This window comes from Nerophis lumbriciformis, linkage group LG14 (genome assembly GCF_033978685.3).
Source record: "Nerophis lumbriciformis linkage group LG14, RoL_Nlum_v2.1, whole genome shotgun sequence".
NCBI lineage: Eukaryota > Metazoa > Chordata > Actinopteri > Syngnathiformes > Syngnathidae > Nerophis > Nerophis lumbriciformis.
In genome coordinates, this window is record NC_084561.2 from 2,419,272 (window position 1) to 2,444,987 (window position 25,716).

The window sequence follows — 25,716 nt, forward strand, 5'->3', positions numbered from 1 at the left end:
AACGTTACTTGAAGGCAGCATGCGTAGTGACGTCACCGACCAACTGCAAGCGGCAGCGGCGCCATTGTGAATCAACTGAGCATGCGCAGTGACGTCATCGCTCAACCGCAAGCAGCCGGACCTCCATTTTGAATTGTTGCACGCAACACTGCGCGCCTAAATTGTGCTGTAATTCATTCATTTTTCCAGAGAAGCTTTTATCCAGACGGGACGATGGCCGATCCAGCAACTGACCTCGAAATTCCCGACGGCGCTGAGGTTCGCAAATTGTCTGAGCTGAGGGTTATTGATCTGAAGGCCGAGCTGAAGAAGCGAAACCTGGACACTGCTGGCGTGAAGAGCGTGCTGTCTGAGCGCCTGAAAAAGGTCCTATTTCTACTCTTCTAAACAATCATTTAGTCTTGTTTGAACACATGCACCAGGTACTAACATCATGACGTTGCATAAAACTGCTCGCGAACAAGTTAATCGCCTTTAACTGCGTGCTAACATTAGCGGCTAAAGCTAGAAGCTAATGCTACGTTAGAATGGCCTCCTTCTAATGTGCTATTCCACTCATTTGAGTTCCTCCTTCTAAATAGTCATTTGTATAATTCCACTCATTTAATTTCCTCCTTCTAATGTGCTATTCCACTCATTTCATTTCCTCCTTCTAAATAGTCATGTGCTATTCCACTCATTTGATTCAAATCCACGCTGGTATCGGCGATATCGATCCGATACTTGGTGTAAAGAAAGCTGTTATATTTGAGTGATTATAAATACACAATGTCATTGAGTAGACTGTTTACGTACGATGTATATCAAATGTGTAGATTTGACGGTAAAAACTGGCAACCCGGTCGCCAAACGTTTCAGTAAAATTTGCGGTGTTTTTTTTGTTTGTTTTTTACAGCCTATTTCTTTAAATGGTAAACCGTTACCGCTCTTACTAGATCTTAAATCTCAGCTACAATCGGGCGGAAGGCGGGGTACACCCTGGACAAGTCGCCACCTCATCACGGGGCCAACACAGACAGACAACATTCACACTCACATTCACACACTAAGGCCAATTTAGTGTTGCCAATCAACCTATCCCCAGGTGCATGTTTTTGAAGGTGGGAGGAAGCCGGAGGAACCCACACAGTCACAGGGAGAACATGCAAACTCCACACAGAAAGATCCAGAGCCCGGGATTGAACCCAGGACTGCTCAGGACCTACTATGTATATAATACAATAAATTCCCATATACAATTATGTTTCTAGCAGTACTTTAATTTTGCCTTTGAAAGTAACACTCCAATGTCCATTAGTGGAGCTGTACACATGGTGTATTACTGTTAATGGCAAAACTTTACCCGTTTTTTTATTTTACGGTAGACAACTGGCAGCTCAGTTGCCAGAATTTTATCGCCAAACTGTGGTACTGTTTTTTTCATTTACAGTAAATTTCACAGTTTTACTGTAAAATGTATTGTCATTTTTACAGTCTGCAATGTTAATAACTTGCTTTGAAATCATACATCAAACAGATAAATAGTATGTATTTCTATTTTAACAAAATGGTTCATATGCAGCACGGTGGAACAGGGGTTAGTGCATGTGCCTCACAATACGAAGGTCCTGAGTAGTGGGTTCAATCCCGGGCTCGGTATCTTTCTGTGTGGAGTTTGCATGTTCTCCCCGTGACTGCGTGGGTTCCCTCCGGCTTCCTCCCACCTCCAAAGACATGCACCTGGGGATAGGCCCCTCCCACCTCCAAAGACATGCACCTGGGGATAGGTTGATTGGCAACACTAAATTGGCCTTAGTGTGTGAATGTGAGTGTGAATGTTGTCTGTCTGTGTTGGCCCTGTGATGAGGTGGCGACTTGTCCAGGGTGTACACCGCCTTCCGCCCAAATGCAGCTGAGATAGGCTCCAGCATGCCCCGGGACAAGCGGTAGGAAATGGATGGATGGGTTTATATGATAATATATTTGTTGCATTATTAGGGGTGGGAATTTTTGGTCGAAAAAAATATACAATTGCATGGAGTACATGTATATTATTTCAAAATGGGAAGAACTAATAAATTAAATAATGAAAGATAAAGTAATTATTAACACGTTTGCAGGCTTTCGAAAGCCTGATAAAATGTTGTAGCGGGCGAGATTCCCCCCCCCCCCGTCTTTGACTTTGACACCTGTGGCATAAAGAATATAAGACATTTATTTATTTAAAACTCTGAAATCTATTGAGGTAGTGGCGTGAATAACGATATAGCCCAGCTAATAAAACAGAACAAATAGAGGACAAAATCATAAAAACCCTAAGAAAATGGTGTTTCAAACCTTAAAGGAAATAAGTAAAATAATAAACGCTTAAAAATTAAATATAAGAACTACTATTATAATAAAAAGTAATTCACATTTCATTTATTTGAACATGTAAACAATACTTCACAAAAGCATCAATGCCTCGTTACTTCTTTACACTGTGTTCCTGTTAATGATACACATGATCTCTAATTACTGAAGTATCAAAAGTATCGCTATTTTCATTTGACGGTTGGTATTCGAGCATAAAGAGCTGGTATCGGCGGTGTTGATGTTTCAGTATTCCAAAGTTGCGCTGTTGCAAATTTGCTTTGCATTTAGTGGTCTTGCAATGTAAGTTGATTTTTGGCTGAATTATGTGGACACGCAGGCTATCGAGGAGGAAGGTGGAAACCCGGACACTATTGTGATTTCGCCAGAGGCTACGCCGAAAAAAGCTACCCCGAGACGGGCTGCCAGAGGTAAAACTGCTGTCATCTATTGCCCTTGTTGTGCACCAGATTAAAACTTTTCAAGACAAAGTCAAATAATACTGTTTCTCCCATCTGTTCCAGACACCCTAAAAAAAAATATTTATTTGTAAAGAACTTTAAAACAACTCAAAAGAATAATGTTTGAAATACTTAAAACAAATCAAAGGCACAGAACATGCAAAGTGAAATGGTACTGAACATCTTTAAACGTTTAAAATAAGATCAAAAGGCATAACAATGAACAAACAATAAAATTACATTTAAATATAACATCAGCTGAAAAGGGGAACTGCACTTTTTTGTAATTTTATTGTTCACGATCCTTATGAGACAAGCACACATGTTGTTAATGCATTCTATCTCATGAACGCCAACGACTAACTAAATACAATATAAATAAACATTACTATATCAAATATATTTTTTGTACTCACAATTATTTAAGAAAAAAAACGCTATTCCAATATAACAATGTTCCAAAAATCTAGATATTAAAACGTAACAAAAATAACCTCAATTACATGCACATTGACAGAGGAGCAGGGAGAGGAGGGACAAGGCGTAGCAGCAGAGAGATTGGTAGAGGTGCACTGTTAGCACAGCAGAGTATGTAAAGTTCATTACTTCTTTTTTAATTTGAAATCAAATTTATTTTCCAACCTGCAAACAAAGTGTTTTTGTTTCTGATTTAGAAGTTGTATGATGTTGCTCCTGTGTTGTGTTGGATTGCAATGGTTGATGTAAATGTGTGTGAGCACATGGTAGAACAGTGTGTTGTGTTGTGATGTATGTTTTTGTATTTGTGTTAAGAACCCCTTGAAAACGAGATGCTGCATCTCAAGAGGCTATCCTGAATAAATTTAAATTGAAAAAAATGGATCATATCAAGTTGGTATCGATCCAATACTCGTGGTATTGATATTTGAATCGATACGCCTAGCCCTACCGCACACAGCACGCAAGTGGTTGAGCACATTAGCATGCTTGAAAGTAACAAAACCACATTTTGAAAATGTCACTTCATAAGTTCTTGCAGTGATATTTGTCCCAATACATTTTCTCAGATGCAAGACAAGACAACGATGAACCAGAGGACAGCAATTTAGAGGAGGAATCCCAGGACGGCAATGTAAGTTTTGTTAATGCAACATAACTCTGACATTATCAGGCTGTAAATATAATCCCTTTCTACTCAGGACGAACATGAGAACATGCATGACATGGATATCCTTGACATGAACGTGCTGGATGAAGCAGAGAATAACGGCAGAATGCCCACTGAAGATGACGACGTGGACGAGCTGGGGGGTTTGCTCCATGAAGACGAGGGGGATCATCTCGGCACTGGTGATGATGAAGACGAGGTAACTCTCGACTCTGATGATGAGGTGAGAAACCTTTTGGCTGGAAAAAAAATAGCGGCCAGGAGTGCTGCGTAGCTTGTTACAATATTTTTGGGATATTGTGATAACAATAACCCGTTAATTGCACTGAAACCATATTTGGTAACTTGGTAGGACGTTTGAAATGGAGCCCCAAAAATATTGATAATCATAAACACTATTTGGAGAACACCTAAAAGGTCAAAAGGGCAATACTTAAATCATTTTGTAAAATATGTCTTCTGTTTATTTTCTATGTTTACATACATACATACAAGTATTTAAATGAATGACCTGTAATGATTCATTGTTGCAATACGGTTATCTGTTTGCAGTAATCAATATATTAAATGTTGCCCAGTTTATGTAACTGAAGGGCAAGCTTTTTTATCTGACTAAAATGAGTGCTGTCAAACGATTAATTTAAAATCAGATGAATCACTCTATTGAATTTGGATTAATCAAAATGAATCACAGTTGCTACAAAAGCATTGCTTAACTTATCTGTAGGGATGGGTGCCGTTCACATTTGAACCGATACGGTACCAATTCCCCGTACCTGGGAAACAATAGTGGTACTCAATGGTACTTTTGTTTGCGTTAATAAATATTCATTGTTCTTAATGCAGCTGAGATAGGCTCCAACACCCCCGCGACCCGAACGGAACAAGCGGTAGAAAATAGAAGAATGGATGTTCTTGATGATAACATTTTTATTGCATCATTTAAAAATGTAGTGGCAGTAGTCTATAGTTAATGGTCAGTCCAGTCAATGCTAAAACTAGTATTTTGTTGCGCCCTAAAAAGTGTTAATACAGCAAATATTGCACTTAATAAGCACCAGCTCATTTGATTGTAGCGTGCCTCTTAGTTGTAGTTTTCATAACAAATTATGAGGTGTTGAAATTGCCATGTATACTTGCTAATGCTAATCAAAGCCAATGTATATAAGTACCGTATTTTCCGCACCATAAGGCGCCCTGGGTTAAAAGCCGCGCCTTCAATGAACGGCATATTTCAAAACTTTGTCCACCTATAAGCCGCCCGGTGTTGTAAGCCGCATCTAACTGCGCTAAAGGAATGTCAAAAAAACAGTCAGATAGGTCAGTCAAACTTTAATAATATATTAAAAACCAGCGTTCTAACAACTCTGTTCACTCCCAAAATGTACGCAAATGTGCAATCACAAACATACGTATATCAACATGGAAAGAGCTGCGTGAAAAAAGCCACCCGGCCTCTTCACGTAAACTTAAACTTACCTTAACCACTCGCTCATCTTTTCTTCATCCATCCCTTCGAGTTAGCTTTTATGATGACGCCGGCTGGAAAGGTCTCTTTTGGCAAGGTCTTCCTTTTGAATATCACCATGGGTGGAAGTTTCTGGCCATTAGCATGGCAAGCTAGAACCACAGTGAAGGATGACTTCTCATTCCCTGTGGTGCGAATATTCACCGTACGTGCTCCCGTTGTATCCACAGTGCGGTTCACAGGAATATCAGTTGCTGTGAAATAGTAATCCGTGTGCGGATGGAGAGATTGCGTCTTTTCATGAACCGGATCCCTGTCGCTTAGTAGGAGCCATTTTGTGGTCTTTACAGATGTAAACACACAAAGGAAATGAAACGTACGGTAATATCCGCGCGCTTTTTCTTCTTCTACGCGGGCGGGTGGTTGCTTACAGTAGAAGAAGAAGCGCTTCCTGTTCTATGGGGGCGGGTGCTTACCTTGGCGGTTGCTTGCGTAGAAGAAGAAGCGCTTCCTGTTCTACCGGGAAAAAAGATGGCGGCTGTTTACCGAAGTTGCGAGACCGAAACTTTATGAAAATGAATCTTAATATTATTCCATATATAAAGCGCACCGGGTTATAGGGCGCACTGTCAGCTTTTGAGAAAATTTGTGGTTTTTAGGTGCGCCTTATAGTGCGGGAAATACGGTAGTTGCTCTGAGCTGTTTTGTTAGCTTAGCAGGCTAGCAGCGGCAGTTTGTCCACTCTTTTGAATCTTTCACTGGTTTGTGTTGCTTCTGCGTAATAAATAGATTGAATGTGCTGTCATGGCTGTATGTTCTTGTCAATAAACGGGGTATTAATTGAATGGCAAGTTTGTCCCTCCGACCCTCATAGTTATGCAGTTTGTGTCAAGTTTTAAGGTGGTGAAAAAAAAAGTCTTTTACTGACCAGTTCCTCCAACTAAGACCTTGTTTTCTTGCTTGTTCCAAGACTTGGAGGTCTCACACAGCCCCGCTACAACTACTGCCCACTCCCCTCTATGCATGGCGCTGCGGCGCAGGAGACACACACACACACACACACACACACACACACACACACACACACACACACACACACACACACACACTGCTGTCAGCGCGCACAGTGATCAGTGACACCTCCGCGTCAATCCCTTTCCATTTGATTGTTATGGGTTAAGTTTATTTCAAACATGTTACACATATTGACACACATTTTACTCTATTTTGATCAAATTTGGATGAATGTATTTTAGGGGCAAAGCACTAATTAAAGTTCAAAATCTGTATTCGCACGTGTGCTACTTTTATTTTATTTTTTTAATACGCGCATGACCTATTTTTAGTTGCGAATGCGACTGCTCTGACCTTAAGGAAGTTTGGCTAAGTCCGCTCTCAGTGCTGCTGGAGTGATCGCCAAGTGCCTAAGTGACATCAGGCGCAACACGGGTACCGTAACATGGCACTGTTAGATTTTACGTGACTTGGTGCCCAGTATGACCGGCAGGATTCGGGTGGTGCCAAAAATGACCCGTCACTACTTATCTGTATTAGTTTTTGTTGACAACAGCCGTGGTTGTAATCCACCAGCGGTAGCACTTGTTGCCACTATCAGTACCGTTTTTGCTTGTGGCAAAAACCCAGTCAGGCTGTGTTTTAAATGTACTATTTTCCACCTTTATTATCTTTGCACTGGTGTATGCGCCGCATTGATCACTGTCCATATTGCATCCAGCACCGCCTTGTAGTTGTTTTTGTCATTAGGAATGTACATTTGATTGCTTAATTTTGTGCAGCATAACTTAGAACACCTACAGCAATAAAAAAAAACCATCCCTAATATTTTCTGTGCTCTATAGAATGGTGTCTTATTTTGTTAAAATAATGCCATTTCATAGTTAAAACAGCATTCTATAAATAGATATAAACTCAGGTTAACAGATGGATATGAGTTATTTGAGTTGTGTTGAGAGGAGGCGTTATGATGCCATCTACAGCACGGATATGGAATGACAAGCTACACAGCTAGTCCCGTTTCATGTGTTTGCAAGTGATGACCAACTCAAGGCATGTAAAACAATAAAAATAAAAAGATCTTCTCTGTGGCGCTCCAAATTTATTTGTGGCGGGTCGCCAGAGTGAAATAAACATATGGGAAACACTTCTTTTAATATTTTTTTAACAGCTAGAGAGAGAGAAAACAATTTACTGCTTAGTATTTTGTAAAAAAATTGACAGATTTAGCAGTTGGAATGTAAAATAATCTTTCCAAAATATGTTTTGTGTACATTTAATGTTAAAACCCTGCCTTCAGCCCGAGTGCAGCTGGGATAGGCTCCAGCGACCCCGCAAGGGACAAGCAGTAGAAAATGGATGGATGGATGTTAATTGGGTTACATACACAGCTCCTATCCAATCAATATTTTCCACCTCTTTAACACAAAGCTTTTAAAAGGAGACACAATGAATTGAAAATCTTTTCTTCACCAGATGAATGAGTCGGGGATAATGGATAAAGATGAAGATATGACATTCTCGTCCCTTTATATGGTACATATATTTGCATCAAAAAAAGAATAGGAAGAAAGTATTGACTTTAAATATGTTCTTTTGTGTTTCAGTCTGCGGATGCAGGTGAAGACAGCCTGATAGAAGAAACAGGTAATGTAGATAAAAGCTCTGAAGGAGACCAAGTTCTCTTTTTAGCGCTTAGATGGAATGCAAACACTTTTTTGACATTTTACGAGTGAGAGACTGGAAGTCCAAAGGTGATTGCTGGTTCTGTGTTGCAAATGAGGTTACGTGTAATTATTCAAACTGCAAAAAAAACAAGAGGCCCAGTTGCCATTTTGCGGCCACTTTTGATGCACATTAGCAGCAATGGAACAGAACACGAGTTAGGATGAGCTGCTGTAAGATGCCTGCAGTGTTTCCTGGCTGCCGCTCGGAGACGGCGAGCAAGCGTGAAGATCCATCAAGGCCACAGGCACCGTTTTACTTGACTCAAGATGGATGTGAAAACAGTTGGACTTGAGATTGAAGTTTTGCTCAATGCACGCTGGAAGGCACAAGCACAAAGACATTTGCAGCAATAATCTTTCACCATGGACTCTGCCTGCTTTGGATCAGGCCAACAGACGCAAGAGTTGGTCCCCTAACTTCTACATACTAGGTTGTCCTCCCACCTTTGGGCTCTCTTCCAGTCTCTCCATAGGATCTACTTATAAGAGCACAGGCACGTGGTCATGACGTTCCTAATCCAGGCCTTGCCAGTTCCTCCTTAACCATTGCTGTGTTTCAGAAGTGATTAAACTCTGCCATTCTATTCCTGTTAAATCCGTAGAAAATGACAAAGTAGCTGGGTCTTGTTTATCTGAGCCGCTTAACGAAGACCACCACCAGAGCCGCGAGACGAGCGCCGAAGAACAGGCCGCCGCCACCACCGCCGATGCCACCGGAGATGCCACCGCTACCACCACCACTGCCGCAGACGGGGAAGACAAAGTATCCACCAACATGGGAGCCAAAACCGACTTTTCTGCCTCCGAGGACGCGGAAATCGACAAGGACTCCACCGGGGACGCGGAGAAGGTCCCAGAAGAGACATTGGACAGTGAAAAGGGCTCACAAGTTGTTAGTGTAAGCGGACAGGATGCTGGGGGTGAAACTGTTTGTTCAGAATTGGGGTCTAAGAAGGGGGATGAGGAAGAGAAGAAAGAAGACAATGCCGCTGCGGATTCAGCCTCGACAGTGAAAGAGTCCTCCTCTGTAGAGGGCGATGATCAGAACAAGAGGTTTGTTGCTTTCTGTCTACTAGAAACCAAAATGGCTATCTCTCTTGCATTGGCTCCTTTGTGCTAGTAAGAATTGGATGCTCTTTTCAAGGTAAAAAAAAAACAATGCATTTGTCTTTCATATCTCGTTATCCATACGTAAGGCATCGGGGTTGTCCGGGTCAAGTCCTGTTTACTCGTAAATCGTTCCCACAACGGCTTGATTGTCTCAAGTGTACGTTTTTCTGAGCCGTTTTTGCAAACTTCCTCACTATTTTTTGTCTGACTTTGTCTAGTTCTGAAGGCACGGAAAGCAAGGATGAGTCAAAGGACGATAAGGGTGAGTGTGTTCTGTTCCGTGACAAGTACTGCACAGGTCGGACTTTTTCTTGTTTATTATGACCGTTTTATTTCTCATTAGCCATTGGGAGCAGGAATCTGTGGGTCAGCGGTCTCTCGTCCACAACCAGGGCGACTGATCTGAAGACGCTCTTCAGCAAACATGGAAAGGTTGGTACCAATTCAAGCTTCTCAGCATGATGTCCATTCTTGGAATTTGTATCAATGAGCTGATGTGGTGTTTCACACCAAACTGAATTCTCAAAAGTGGTGTTGGGGGGCAAAAACAGTTTCCGTGGGTCATTAAATGCATTTTAGGAAAAGATTGACATTAAAAAGCATTACATTAGCATTCAAATAGATTGTACTATTATAGGCCTAGGCCAATTGATTAATAAATGAACGATGACGTGCAGGTATCGTGAAATTGCTGTCCGTAAGCGTTTTTTTCTTCGTCTTTGCTTTAAAGATATTTAAAAGATGTCTCACTCAGCGCAGCGCATCGCTCTAAGCGCTTGAGCACCTTTATTTGACAGTAGAAAGCAGTATATATTTGAGACAATACCGCCATACGGGTATCTTTTGATGTGCCTTTTTTATGGCCGTTAGCTCCTCTCTGCGCCTGACAGGCGGAGCATAGGGAATCCTCTTTGGCTCACCCTGCCCCTTACGTGTTTACTGTACGTAGGCTTTTCTGACGCACCACAACAAACTTTTAAAAAAAGAAATATGGTGGCGTGGTGCCGACTTCTCGTCCTGAATGATGCAAAGCTTTGTTCAGCGACTGCATTTGGTGATTGGTGAGAGACTACAACTATATTTAAACATACATCAATTTCCTTGAGAACCTATATCTCTCCTTGTAACGACTATCACTACTCTCATCTGTTCATGGTGTTAACTTCTGTTGGTGACTTAGCATAGCAGCTAGAGATAGCTCCTCTCTGCTGCTCACTCGGGGTGTTAAATGTTTAGCTACAACTGTTTACAAGTGCCTGTGTGGACTAAGCCACTGCAGTGCAGCGACTGTGTGGCTGAAAAGTAGTTTTAAACTTAACAGCCGGCGGCTTTTACCGCAGTGAGCGAGTAGAAGCTCCATCTATCCCAGTGCACAAACGTGAGGCTGTAAACGCAATGAACAAAATGAACGGAAACTGCTTTGACATAATAACGGCTACCGTATTTTCCGCACTATAAGGCGCACCGGATTATTAGCCGCACCTTCAATGAATGGCATATTTCATAACTTTGTCCACCAATAAGCCGCCCCGGACTATAAGCCGCGCCTACGCTGCGCTAAAGGGAATGTCAAAAAAACAGTCAGATAGGTCAGTCAAACTTTAATAATATATTAAAAACCAGCGTTCTAACAACTCTGTTCACTCCCAAAATGTACGCAAATGTGCAATCACAAACATAGTAAAATTCAAAATAGTGCAGAGCAATAGCAACATAATGTTGCTCGAACGTTAATGTCACAACACACAAAATAAACATAGCGCTCACTTTCTGAAGTTATTCTTCATTCGTAAATCCTTCGTCTTCGGTGTCCGAAGTGAAAAGTTGGGCAAATTTACGATCCACTGGCAGATGTTGGCGTCGTCTGGCACTGCCTCCTCGTCTTAGTGAAGGTGTGTTCGCCTTCTGTCATCCATTGTTCCCACGCAGTTAGCAGTCTAGCTTCGAATGCCCTGTTGACACCAATATCTAGCGGCTGGAGGTCTTTTGTCAATCCACCCGGAATGACGGCGAGTATTGAATTAAGCGCGTAAGCGTGTCTCTCAATGTGCTGTTATGAGCTAGCAAATATAACAACTACACTACCCAGCATGCAACGATAGTTACGAGCATGCGCGTAGCCCTGAGAAGCGTTGTATGCTGGGAGTTAGAATGTGGTTATGAGCACGCTGTAAGTAAACGTTGAGAACTCAGTTAACACGCCTCGTCTGCATTATTTATAATTAGACAGACAACACACTTAATAGGAGCCATTTTGGGGTCTTTACATAAACACACAAATGGAAATGAAACGTCACATATCCCAGCATGCACCGCGCGCTTCTTCTACGGAGAAAAAAGATGGCGGCTGTTTACCGTAGTTGCGAGACCTAAACTTTATGAAAATGAATCTTAATATTTATCCATATATAAAGCGCACCGGGTTATAAGGCGCACTGTCAGCTTTTGAGAAAATTTGTGGTTTTTAGGTGCGCCTTATAGTGCGGAAAATACGGTAACTACTACTGCTAATTACTCTAAGAATACACAGCACGTTACTACTTACAACACAAATAATCTGAGTATTCTTAACACTGGTAAAACATTTGAGCAACCTTGAGCATGTTCCATGTTTTTTAAGATACCGGTGTGTGTGTGTGTATATATATATATATATATATATATATATATATATATATAAAAATACAGTATAATCAGTTTTGGTCCACATTGCCAAGCCTTACCGTAATTCAAAATAACTACCTGCTGTTAGTGTGATATGATCATTTTTCCTATTGTATGTTTACACATCTTTTCAGCGGAGAATGAGGAAGTGTTGTGTGTCTGGGAGTGAAGCATGGAGGCGGATGCGTGTACACAGAGAAAATACTTGTTGGAATTGGGCCCGTTGTTGGCATAAAATTGGCAATAAAAGCTCAAAAGAGTGTCAGACTTTGTCTCTTCTTCTGGACTCTACAATACATTATTTTACTTCATTTTGTTTTCACGTAAAAAAAAAAATCATTTTTTTTAAGATGAGGCGCTTTAAAAATTGCTGTGTCGCACAGCCACAATCAATTACATTAAAGGGAAGTCTTTGCGCTAGTCACGACTCGTTAGTGAGAAGCACTGCTAAGTAACAAAAGTTAGAAAGGAAAAAAGATGATTACAAAGCCAAATGCGTAAAAATGTTTCATATTCAAACTGAAGGAGCAACATGAGCCCATCAGCACGGATGAACGTGCAAGTAAAATGTGTTTTAATTACTCTGAAACCAGATAAAAATACAAATAATAGCACGACAATACTTATATGGGAAATACTTAACGTTAAAAGTAGAAACCTTTAACGAAGTGATCACTGCAAACTTGTGCATCCTTGACTCTGCTTCCTTGGACTGGAGTGCTTGCCTCTTTCATTAAATCTTGACATCTTCCGCTTTTCTTGATTTTTCATTTTTGCGTTTTGAGTGATCTCAACATCCTAAACAACGCAAGCATAGGGCATTTGTCTTGGAGAAAAGCATATTGCTGCCCAGAACGCTATGACAACAGACGCTCGCTAACCCACCACTTTGAGTCTCATGTAGTTAAAGAGTCAGACGTGACATTTGGTGGATACAACCTATATTTGGTAAATACAGCAACAAAGTCATAACATGTCAACATTGATTTCTGTTTTGATCTTTGTGTGAAAGGAAGCTGAGTTGCCTCTACTGTACAGATTTGTAATGACAAGCTTCTTTCAAACAGTCCCATTATAATGTGTCAAATGTATTAGTGGCCCAAATAAAAGGAAGGCATGGGAAACACTGACAGGGGTGGTATGCATGGATGTCATGTTCTTCAATAGACCACAAAATAGTTTTTATTTTTTTAAGATTATTACAACAAGTACGCCTTTTTAAAATTATGCCATGCCCGATTTCTTTGTCCATTGCGCAGGTTGTTGGCGCCAAGGTTGTTACCAATGCTAAGAGTCCCGGGGCGCGCTGCTACGGTTTTGTCACAATGTCCTCCACAGACGAGGCCGCCAAGTGTGTCAGCCATCTTCACCGGACCGAGCTGCACGGCAAGATGATCTCCGTGGAGCGGGTTAGTGTTGTAGCCATTAAATCTAGTGAAAGTGTTCAACGTGCAAGATCACGCAGAATAAACTGCAGTCTGAACCCCTGCCCCTTGTCCGACACATTGTGAAAAATGGAATGCTGTCTACATGTTGCAGGCTAAAAATGAGCCGATGGGCAAGAAGCCAGCAGACAGTGATGGCAAAAAGCCGGGCAGCGATCGGAGACACTCTTCTGACTCCAAGTAAGCTTGAGAAATGATCGCTAGAGTGTCGTAAAGCATGTCCCCACCAGACACTGTCACAAGTACAGTCCACATAACTGAGACTGGCCTCTGCTGGAATGTTCTTCATTAGATGTGCTGAAAGATTTCTCTTTGACATGTTGTCCTCCATTTGTGCATATTTTTATTGATATTCTGTGTTTTGCCATGCCTTTCATTTTGATGCTTGCTTTGCACAAAACAGGAAGTGACGGTGTGTAGGTTATAATTGCTGCGTAAGTAGACAGTCGTGACAATGATAAACACATGTCGACAAATAGACCTTTGTTTAGAATAGAAATAATGCCTTTTGGCGCTGATTAAAGGGTCTATTAAGACATACAGTACATATTAGAAGCATTTTAACTGAAGTAGAGCCCTGCTTGTTTTTTTGTTTTCTTTCTATTCCACAGCGCACCTCTTTTTTATGACATATTCACTTTTTTGAGGGTTCGTCTTTAACCATTTTTATATCTTAGAAATAACACCTTTTGACTCTCACATTTTATGTCAACATCTGCCTGTGGGGGAACCATAAATGGGTTTGATTAAGATTGCATGATATAAATGATATGAACTTGGCGGACGATAGAAATTTTAACGCTATCATTATATCGTGATAATGCATGTTAACACATTCTAGCTGTGTCCCGCACATTTGAAAGCAACAAGCAATTGACTGCGTCCTCAAATATACGTAGCATCCTTGCTAGTGGCTAATGTCCCTCCATTGTGCAAATCCACTTCTGAGTCAGCAATCCTGGCTTCCATAGCAGCAAATAAACAGTTTCTTGCATGTATTGTTATCACTGCAGGATAAGGAATAGCTAAACATGCTACACGACACACTCTATGAAGATATGCTAACCACTAAAATAGAGCTCTTGATGGGCGGATCGATACAAATACCGGTATAGACAATAACGATACCAAGTATAGCATCCGTATAAGGTTGACACTACAGTGGTTAAGTCAACCTTTTGTATCATATCAATAATTCTTTTGTAGTTTCTTTTGTTAATAAATTCAAGAAATAAGTATTGGAAAAGTAGAAATAAAGAATTAGCGGCCAATGGCGAAAAAACTAAAGGCCAAGAGTAGGAACATTGTTAATGTAATTGATATTGTTACACCTCCATTGTTTTTTTGTCTGATTATGTGATCAAAAATGGAATCATTCACTGATCTTGAAAATTTGAAGTATCAGCATTGGTATGACCGATACTGCCCCTGCAACTACTTGGCATTAGATTGATGTATCGCCCAAAGCTCATGTAAAGATTCCAAACAACAGAAGAATTAGTGCTAATGACATTTTTACCAGAAATGTAGATGGAAACATTTTACAGCTGAAAGTAGCCCAGGGATCCCTGACCTACGCTGTTAAGCGGAATTACACTAATTTTTTTCGCCAAAATGTTATTTCTTCCTAGATTTCTGTATAAAAACCACTAAAACAATGTAATTGTCGGTTGCTTCCGTTGACATTCGGGAACGGTCAGTAGTCAAATACAGCGAGACTTTATGGCTGGAGGGATTTTGTTTTGAAATAACACGTACGTGTCTCGTGTGTGCACACCCAACGCAGCTTTGCCATGCAGTTCATCCGCGCTGGAGCATTTCCGGGTTTTGGGGAATGAGCAGCTTGCTGCCTAAAGAGCAGCGAGGCATTCAAGGGTGTGCCTGTTGGTACCCAGTGGGTCGATGTAATAATGGGATTTATTTTTCCGAGTATTTTTAGGATCTAGTGAGGTTGCCTCTACACTAAGACGGCTAAGGTTATACAGAGTATAACCCACCTTAACCTTATCCCTGTCTACACACACTCACTCACACACACACACACACACAATGCCATCGTTTAAGACACCCTCCGTCCGCGGGCGCAACATAATCTAGTGGGCATGTGCTGAAAATGGCAGACGCGCATATATTACCTCGTAGTCACCTTTTGATCTGGAAGTGTATCCTTACCCAGCTTATAAACATTGAAGAGATGCAAGCAATAGGTTCATTTCGAGTTCTTATCTGCGACTTGTTGTGTGAAGATACCGAGAATGGCTGTGAGTGCAACCAAGAAGTGGGATTTCTTTGTCTGGACCGATGAAGAGGTAGAATTGTTACTGAAAGTAACAAATGATTACAAAAACATTGACAGTATGGGGACATTCTGTCGCGTTTTCTCGAGTGCTACCCTTCGCCAGTGGAGGCCAGCTCAAGCAGCAAAGATTTGGACCTAGACGTTGAGTAATCACTTGACATACGTTGCGGACAATAACTGATGTTCTGCTTTGCCAGTCCAAATGCATTCACTGTTTTCTGAAGTCTTCCTTCGTCAGCCAGGTAATAACAAGTACACGCCACCTTTTTATCACATCCACGGGAGCCCGCATTCTCGTTGTCTCCCCTTCGACAAATGGTCGAAGTTTTTCGCTAAGTAGAATCACAGCTGACCTGGACATTCGAAAGTTCTCTTGCCATTCCTCTGGCACAACACACTCGTTGACAAACATATCCCGCCAGGCCTTATCCAAAACGTCGCTCAACATTGTCTGAGATGTGTTGTATCCCAAATAGCTGCAATCGCGCGTTTCCTTCTCTTAAGGTCTTCGTGCGTGATTTCTACAAGCGCCTGTACATGTAGAAGAAGGAGAAACACAGGCATGTCTGGATGATTCGTCTTCATCTTTCTAGTGGTTACCTCCGTGTGGAAACCGGTTGTTATGAAGCTGGCTGTGTCGCGTTGTTTCTGACGTCACTTCCTCTCTGAACTCAGTTTATAAATGATCAATGAGTCCATATCGAGCTATGAGCTGGAGATTCAAGAAATAGACGGTGCACTTACCTGTGTAAAAAAAATCCCAAGGAGGGGAACCTTAAACAGTGGGTTAGTGTGGCTTATTTGTTTAAGGATTTATCCGGCTTAATATCGACGGGGCCAAAGGTGGTAATCTTTGGTCACCTCATGATTCGATTACAATTACGATTCAGGAGCTATGATTTGATTAAAAATTGATTATTGATGCATCTTTAATTTATGTATATTGATGCATTCTTTTCAAATTGTAATCAGACAATATATTGATGCAGTTTTACATTTCTTTTCGTTTCACTGAATAAGCGTATCACTTGCAACTTTTAAAAACAGTGAATTTGCTATAAACAGTTAAATTAATTTCCATCACACTATTAAATTAATGGAAATGTGTGCACAAGTGAAACATAAGTGCTCTATAATAAAGAAGTTGTTAGGATCTCTCTGTGAGGTGGCTCGTTAGAGTCAACCAAGTGTTAGAATTGTCTTCATTATGTATTTTTTTTACAATAAATATATTGATTGATGTTTATTAATTGCGATGCATCTAAAAATTGATTATTTCCCCTACCTACCTTTCAGTTGCCCCTCTGGTGGTTGGCTGACTGCTGATTTGATATCCAATTGTAAATATCGCAGACGAATACCCTAATTTTATTGTAGCTGCCAAAATCGTGATCACGTTTGAAAGTATATTATTTGTGCAGCTTTAGCCCAGTGAGTCCTTTTCATTAGTTACTACGCTTAATAAGTAATGATATGGCTGCTGTTGACCAGTAGATATTATGTCTCATGATTGAAAACATGATTTACACAACTAAATCCCCACTAACTTGTATGAGATCTAGTGCTCAAAAGCACTGTAAAGTATCATTGTGAATTTATTAAGATTAAAAAGGTTCATGTTATAATTAAGGGGGAAAACTCTTACATCCACAACTTTACTAAGTGACTCACTAGTTCAAAATAAAATGTAAGTTTTTACAATTACAATATTAGCTATGAAATGCCTTATAGTGATGTAGCGAAGAGATTTTCTCAAACTAAACATGACATTGAACTAATAAAAATAAACTACGGATGTTGTAAATTTTGGAATGGCAGTGAAGCTGGGAATGGCTCATTAAATCAACATTAGTCTCCTAATTTCCTCAACATAAACAATTAACTATTGATGCTGTGGCACAGTCATGAAAAAGAGGTGTGGCTTTCAGTTTCTAGCATCTAATAGGTTGTATTCACCTGACGTCATGTCCGGTTCATAGCGTTCTGGGCGGCATTTTGCCTTTCTTGAAGAAAAATTATCTATGCATGCGTTTTTTTAGGCTGTTGGAACAGTTCAAATCACGAAAAGGATCAGTTTCTTCAGAGTTCCTCGAGAGATAATGGAAAAGGGCGAAAGATGTTACAATTTGACGGAAGACAACGACAAAAGGGGCACACACTCCAGTCGAAGAAGACAGAGTCTAAGAACGCACAAGTTTGCAGCACATACACAACGTTGGCATCTAAAGTCATATTTTGACAAAGACGGGGAAAAACACTTATGCTCGTAAACATTGTGTACAACAACAACAGCAGCAGCAAACATGGCTGTAGACGCCAAGTTAACCTTACGATGCATGATTTATCCGGCAGAATCTTGATACCAATTTCCTTGACCCAGCCACACACAAAGAAGTTGTAGACCTCCATGCTGTTTTGTCCTGTAGAATGACGTCTGGAGCACCACATAGTTCGACTTCCACATGTCTGGAAACTCGAGCAACGTATAATCCTTGAGCTCAATCTGCAAATGTTATTTTGGTAAAGTATAAAGATAAATTCTATTGCATAGCTTGCATTTTTTTGCTCGTATCTGCTTTTAATGGTAAGATCCACGCCCCTTGCATACTCCGATAGTTTTCACTCTGTTTGCTGCACAGTTTGGTTTGGTGGCCCACCACTTCGTTCAGTTCAGTCCAAAAGTCACATATCTGAATACAACCTATAGATAGAAACCATTGGGAAGCTTTCTTGCATTTTTACAGAATTTCCTTGTAGGAAATGCCTTCCAAAATATCTTAAAAATGGTCATATCTCTTCAACTTCAACCTCCAAAAGGGCCCCTTGATCCTCGGCTGATATTTTTCAATTCCTTAATTTTTTTAACCACACTGGGATACCTGGGAACCAGATATTATCAAGTAGATTAATAATAGTTTTGAGAAAACAATACAAACGGAAATTACGCAATATGCTATTGTATTCATCGGCAGCCAAATTAGGTGCGTTTTAACCTAATTTAAAATGGTTCTATTATTTATATACCAATTGATATATGGTGATATACCGTATTTTCCGCACCATAAGGCGCCCTGGGTTATAAGCCACGCCTTCAATGAACGGCATATTTCAAAACTTTGTCCACCTATAAGCCGCCCCGTGTTGTAAGCCGCATCTAACTGCGCTAAAGGAATGTCAAAAAAACAGTCAGATAGGTCAGTCAAACTTTAATAATATATTAAAACCAGCGTGATGTGGGCGCGCATGGAATCGTATATCAACATGGACAGAGCTGCGTGAAAAAAGCCACCCGGCCTCTTCGCGTAAACTTAAACTTACCTTAACCACTCGCTCATCTTTTCTTCATCCATCCCTTCGAGTTAGCTTTTATGATGACGCCGGCTGGAAAGGTCTCTTTTGGCAAGGTCTTCCTTTTGAATATCACCATGGGTGGAAGTTTCTGGCCATTAGCATGGCAAGCTAGAACCACAGTGAAGGATGACTTCTCATTCCCTGTGGTGCGAATATTCACCGTACGTGCTCCCGTTGTATCCACAGTGCGGTTCACAGGAATATCAGTTGCTGTGAAATAGTAATCCGTGTGTGGATGGAGAGATTGCGTCTTTTCATGAACCGGATCCCTGTCGCTTAGTAGGAGCCATTTTGTGGTCTTTACAGATGTAAACACACAAAGGAAATGAAACGTACGGTAATATCCGCGCGCTTTTTCTTCTTCTACGCAGGCGGGTGGTTGCTTACAGTAGAAGAAGAAGCGCTTCCTGTTCTATGGGGGCGGGTGCTTACCTTGGCGGTTGCTTGCGTAGAAGAAGAAGCGCTTCCTGTTCTACGGGGAAAAAAGATGGCGGCTGTTTACCGAAGTTGCGAGACCGAAACTTTATGAAAATGAATCTTAATATTAATCCATATATAAAGCGCACCGGGCTATAAGGCGCACTGTCAGCTTTTGAGAACATTTGTGGTTTTTAGGTGCGCCTTATAGTGCGGAAAATACGGTATATAATTGTCGCAAGAGGTTGCAATACATATATTGCTATACAGATTTTAGGCCGTATCGCCTATCTTTAGTTTAAATACCTCAACAAGTTTAGTGAAACTCATGTTTTCAAACTGAAAGCAAAAGAAAAAGCATTTAAATGTGACATCAGCTGACAAGATTGTCGTCTTGCAGGGCTGATGGAAAGGATGAGAAAGAAGGAAAAGATGGCAAAGGTGAGGTGTTTGTCTAGTAGCTTTCCATAAAAAAAGGAATTGAAGTTAATTATCCTCTCTAAACTGATGCTGTATTTGATTACCAGGAGACGAGAGGACCGTCGTCATGGACAAGTCCAAGGGGGAGCCTGTCATCAGCGTCAAGGCCAAAAGCAAAGAGCGAGTAAGTGAGATAAACCTCCAAAAGTAGAATGCCGTGCGAGGTCGGTGTCACTAATGTCCTCCTCTTCTGTCCATCTAGAGCTCAAAGAGTCAGGACCGCAAGTCTCCCAGTAAAGAGAGGAAGGACATCTTGTCCTTTGACCAGATCAAGGAGCAGCGCGAGCGAGAGAGGCAGAGGCAACGCGAGCGGGAGACGCGAGAGGCAGAGCGACGCAGACACACGTAAGGAAACATCAAACCGCTATGTCCAATGGCAATATCAGTCACGAGCCGCCGTGTCTTTTTGCAGAAATCGCGGACATGACAACCGCCCAGACCGCGAGCGCGAGCGAATCCGCATGTTCCGCGAAAAAGAGGAGCGAAAACACTTGATAAAGAAGAGGCTGGAGGTGAGGTCACCGTGTTGTCTCTTTGTGTCTCACCTTCGCTGTTAAAACGTGCCACCCCTCACTTTGGTCCTTCACAGACGGAGCAGCAGCGTCTGGAGGCAGCCCGCGTGGAGCGCCAGTTCCTGGAACGGGAAAATATGCGCATCCAGTATGAGAGGCGGCGAGAGCAGGAGAGGATCCTCAGGGAGCGCGAGGAGCTCCGAAGGCAGCAGGAGCAGCTGCGCTACGAGCAGGACCGGCGGCCCATGAAGAGGCCCTTGGACATGGAGGGCAGGTAAGGAAAAACTCTTATCACCATGTAAGTCTTTGGTATTGCTCCATTATCCATAACTAGTGATATTTTGTATGACCTACGGACTATATTGACTATATATTAAAATGCAAACATTTTTATTTCAAATGTAAACCTTCCTCTGATTATACTCAGAAAGGAAAGAAAATGTCAACACCAGCAAGGAAAACACATTCAACACTCTCTCGAAATGTCGTCTTCTTCCTGGGGGGGCGTAACAGAAAAGAATTGAGAAGCATCGCCCTAAATGATTGTGGTTTTCTCAGGAAAGACGACTGGCTGGACAAGCGCATGAACATGGACGACAGATACGGCCGCTCCGACTTTGGCCGACAGGATCGTTATCAGGACTTTGACCACAGGGACAGAGGGCGTTACCAGGACGACATGAGGGATGGTGGTCCGGTAAGAAGACATGCAACCTTTATTTTGATTTGTTTTACCATCGATAGATTTATTAGGTTGGAAATATCTTTGATGCCATGTTTACACAAAAATGGGGGAAAAAATGGCCACCCTAACCAAAGCAGGGCAAAGGGCTGGAGCTTGAGCAGTGTTTATAACTATCTCCTTAATACTGGTGACATGTGTGTGTATGTTGTATCTGCTGATGTAGTAGTAAAAAAAGATACCAATAACAAGAGACTGAGTGTTTGTGAGGCAAATAGCCTTTTGTTTTTCTTTGTAAACAAGGCTTGACATCAAAGTGTGAAACATGGAGACACAATTCATGTGTGAAGCACTGTTTTAGTTGATGTACTGATTGTGAAACTAATAAGAATTGTTTGTGTGCAGCATTTCTCCGACCGACACGGAGGTTATGACAAGCGCATGAACTCCAGGTGAGCCACATCACATGTCCATCTCAACACAGAGCAGGTTTCAATTGTCAAGCAATTACATGAAGGACTTCTCTGGGCCTGTTATTGAAATCACTTGTTGCTTATTTTAAACATGGCAGTGCTCACAACACTTGTATCACAACTATCTTGAAATGAGCATCATAAGTCACACGTGCTAATGGGAGTGAGTGACAGGAGGAGAAGCTCTGACTTGCTGGTTTTTATTTGTATTTTATGTTTTAAGCTTGTCGTCGCCTGCTGGTTTATTTGTATAAATCTCCACACTTAATCAGATTTTTCTTTTTTTACATAGATAAAATATGGTCCTATTATTATCAGTATGATATCATGAACGTTGTGTGTTGACGTTCTGTCTACTTTAACCTCCTTGACCAATTTGATGACATTTTTTTTGTCTTGCAGGGATGGAGGACGTGACTGGGACTCTGGTAGGAAGATGGATGGTGATCGGCCTTGGCAAGGTACAAATACATGGCAACCAACTCAAGTCCTGTTTGTTTTTTTCTTTCTAAAAAGTGACCGCTTAAGTCAGTGTGTCCAATCTTTTTCCAGTAAGCGCCACATCGAGGAAAACTGAATGATGTGTTATGCTAAGTTATCTGAACAAAACATCTACATTTTATCTTTGAGTTCCAGGTAATTAGATTAATTCATGTTTATTTTGAGAATTTTATTGTAATACATGATTAAAATCTCCTTCTTGCACATTCACATTACATTTGTAAAGCACTTTCAGGCATGTGAAATGTCTGAAACGCATAAATCTGCGTTTTTAAACATTTATTTTTGCGTCAAAATAATCACTTTCGCGTTTTTTTAATGAAACATTGTAGCGTGTAAGGACGGGAGTCACTGAAGGAGTGTCAAAAGATGGAGCTAATTGTTTTAAAACATTCATACTTTATTTTCTTCCCAGCAATCGAGCAGTATCTTTACATCCTTAGCTTGTCATTGCAACAACACAACACCGCAAATGTGTCCAGTGAAAACTCGTCCGACCGGAACTCTAACAATAACAAAAGTTCTGTGGGTGAAATATGTGAACCCACTACAATGTCAAAAAAATCGGATCCAAACAAAATGTGTTGAATTTAGGGATGATACTGAATTGCAGGATAAGCTCGCGCGTTAGCATCATCTAGCTAGCTTACTTGTTGTCGCTGTTACTGTGAGTTCCCAACCAGTTGTAGTTGTAGAGTATTTATTAGTAGCTGTAGAGTATTAGTAGCTGTAGAGTATTAGTATCTTTAGAGTATTTATTAGTAGCTGTAGAGTATTAGTAGCTGTAGAGTATTTATTAGTAGCTGTAGAGTATTTATTAGTAACTTAAGAGTATTTATTAGTAGCTGTAGAGTATTTATTAGTAGCTGTAGAGTATTAGTATCTTTAGAGTATATATTAGTAGCTGTAGAGTATTTATTAGTAGCTGTAGAGTATTAGTAGCTGTAGAGTATTTATTAGTAGCTGTAGAGTATTAGTAGCTGTAGAGTATTAGTAGCTGTAGAGTATTTATTAGTAGCTGTAGAGTATTTATTAGTAACTGTAGAGTATATATTAGTAGCTGTAGAGTATTTATTAGTAGCTGTAGAGTATTTATTAGTAGCCAGCGAGAAGATATATTTTTGAGGTGACAGATTGTAAACGGAGGTCTTGACACCGGAAAGCTATTACCCGAGGGGGCGTGGCTAAAGGATTGAATTGCCAAATGTAGTTATTTGCATGCGTGTTATAGAATTTTCCTTGGCATTTTCAAGGATAATGTTAGTAAATGATCTACTAAAAAAAGTAACAATTCTTTGGTACATTGAGACTTGTAAGTGTCACAAAGTCAGTTAAGAGGTTGGTAGATAATAATAAATGTAAATGTCAAATATTGAGTAGAAATGCACCAAAGTGTAGGAACTGTAGTCTTGATTTTCTAAATGTTCTTTGGGGGCTTCCGTGGCAGCACTTTGTGCCGATAGAAATATCCTCTTTCTAAGTCATTTTTCCTTTTTTTCCCTCAAAGGATGCTGACATGTCTGCACTTTGAATGACTTTGTGTACAAAAAGTGCTGTGAAATAAACCTGCCTTGCCCGGTATAACTCCCTTGAGATATACATGTTTGTTTATTATTCTTTATAATATTATGACTGTTCGCCAACTAAGGCTGAGAAAAGTATGATAAGTGTTTTATATCAGGCGATATCGATTATTGATATTTTTATGACCTGTGGAAAATAAGGACCAGGAGACAATATATTAAATGTAAACATTTTTTATTTCAAATGTAACTTTCCTCTGATTGTAATCCCTCAGCTATCAAGGCAGAAAGGAAAGGAAATGTCAACACAGGCATGGAAAACACTCATGAATTGTAAAATCACATTGAACACTGACAATAATCTCTTAAAATGAAGGAGCAGAAATAAGGAATATGTAAGGAATGCTTAATAACGTGTAAGAAAATAGTGCAAAGTGTGAAAATGGAAATTTTAGAAGAACTATTTTCTGCAGGTTTAGTGCCAGGAAGTTACAGCTGTGCTCTAAAGGGTGAGTGCAGCTAAGGTGTGATATCGCTGCTCTTGTTGTGGATGAGTGCCTTGCATCATCAATAGACCACATTGGTCTGACTACGGTCCCTTTAAAAAAAAAATCCAAACTGCCACACTGTCCAGGTGACTTTTCTTGTTTTATCCACAATTTCTTCATTTTTACTACAAAGTACCCTGGGAGAGGGAAGTCTGGGCTTCTCTACTTAGGCTGCTGCCCCCGCGACGCAACCTCGGATAAGATGGATGGTATTTAGAAGGCCGTGAACAGTTTTTATTTTAATGCATTAACTATAAAAATGAGATTTCCTCATTTGCAGAAATCCCTTCATCACAGTTGGGTCTGCAAACGACTAACCTGGATAAAAGAAGCACAGCTATGATTACGCAACATTAACACATGCGCACAGTGACTTCCTGTTAGTACAAAAATAAAAGCATGGCAGAATGAAGGTATATTCTACCACAAATACACAATAATATATATTATGTTTTTCATTAACCACCAGAAGATGTGTTCACGTATGACAACTTTGGCATTTTACTTTGAATATTTCACCACAGCAGCTGTTAGATCAGGATATGAAAATGCTAAGAAATGGAGGCTAAGCATATAATCATTGTTGTGTCAGGACAAAGTCAGAAAAGTGTGACTGTTATGCTAATGAGCAACTTTGTTCCTGGCTGCAGGTGCGGGTCACATGGCGCGTGGAGGAATGGCAGGGTGAGTTGATTTGCTGTCAAGGTTTAAAAGTGCTCTTATTAAAAGACCTTCTTTGTGTCCGTGTCCTCTCCAGTCGGGGGGGCTACATGACCTCGTCTCAGTCTCTCTCGGGGGCGCTCAATCGCCAGAACCAGATGATGCACGGCGGCGGCGGCATGCAGGGCGGCGCTTTCAACCGCCGTTTCTAATCTTTCGTCCGTAAGCAAGCAAGTTTGACTACAAAAGGAAGGATTGAAATATATGGAGGTATTTTTTTTTTCTTTGTTTCCCTTTCCCTTTTCGTGCACCACAGTGGTCGCCTACCTTCACGTCTTTGTCTCCATGGAAACCTTTTCTAGACACATCCTCGTTACGTTCACCTCGTATTGTTTTTTTTTAAGAAAACTGCTTGTTGCTTCACTTTGCTTCCTGAAAGATTGCTAGTAAACTTGTTTTTTTTCCCTGATTGATAGTGTGACTGCTAATAAATGAAAGAAGTTTTTAACAGGATATGTTTCCAGCTTTATTTTCACAATCAAATCCTTTCAGTTCACAAAAAGATGCTTTTTCACAACTTTTCTGAGTTAAACCACTGTTCAAAACATTCAAATGAACTCTTTGTCTAAATTATTTGGATATAAAGCCAGTAAAATGTGTTTGTGTTCCTTTATGCCGTATTTTTCAGAGTAGAAGTCGCTCCGGCTGAAAATGCATAATAAAGAAGGAAAAAAACAAATATAAGTCGCACTGGAGTATAAGTCGCATTTTTGGGGAAATGTATTTGATAAAACCCAACATTAAGAATAGACATTTGAAAGGCAATTTAAAATAAATGAAGAATAGTGAACAACAGGCTGAATAAGTGTACGTTATATGAGGCATAAATAACCAACTGGTATG

At 40.6% G+C, this 25,716-nt stretch overlaps 1 protein-coding gene across 2 annotated transcripts; it reads left to right on the forward strand.

Moving 5' to 3' along the window:
* safb (scaffold attachment factor B) lies at positions 1–25,326 on the forward strand. Of its 2 annotated transcripts, none has more exons than XM_061976246.1 (21): positions 1–366; positions 2,672–2,762; positions 3,839–3,903; positions 3,971–4,162; positions 7,898–7,957; positions 8,029–8,068; positions 8,751–9,201; positions 9,477–9,520; positions 9,602–9,690; positions 13,182–13,331; positions 13,462–13,547; positions 19,835–19,875; positions 19,962–20,038; positions 20,117–20,259; positions 20,327–20,426; positions 20,504–20,700; positions 20,985–21,123; positions 21,514–21,560; positions 21,984–22,042; positions 24,804–24,837; positions 24,911–25,326. In XM_061976246.1, exons 1-21 carry the CDS (start codon positions 214–216, stop codon positions 25,023–25,025), a joined length of 2,373 nt encoding a protein of 790 aa, XP_061832230.1. In that variant the 5' UTR covers positions 1–213; the 3' UTR covers positions 25,026–25,326. The 2 variants fall into 2 exon arrangements, with proteins under 2 accessions (XP_061832230.1, XP_061832231.1); XM_061976247.2 differs by having other exon boundaries at positions 2–366; positions 3,971–4,138.
* The last annotated feature ends 390 nt before the right edge of the window (positions 25,327–25,716 follow it).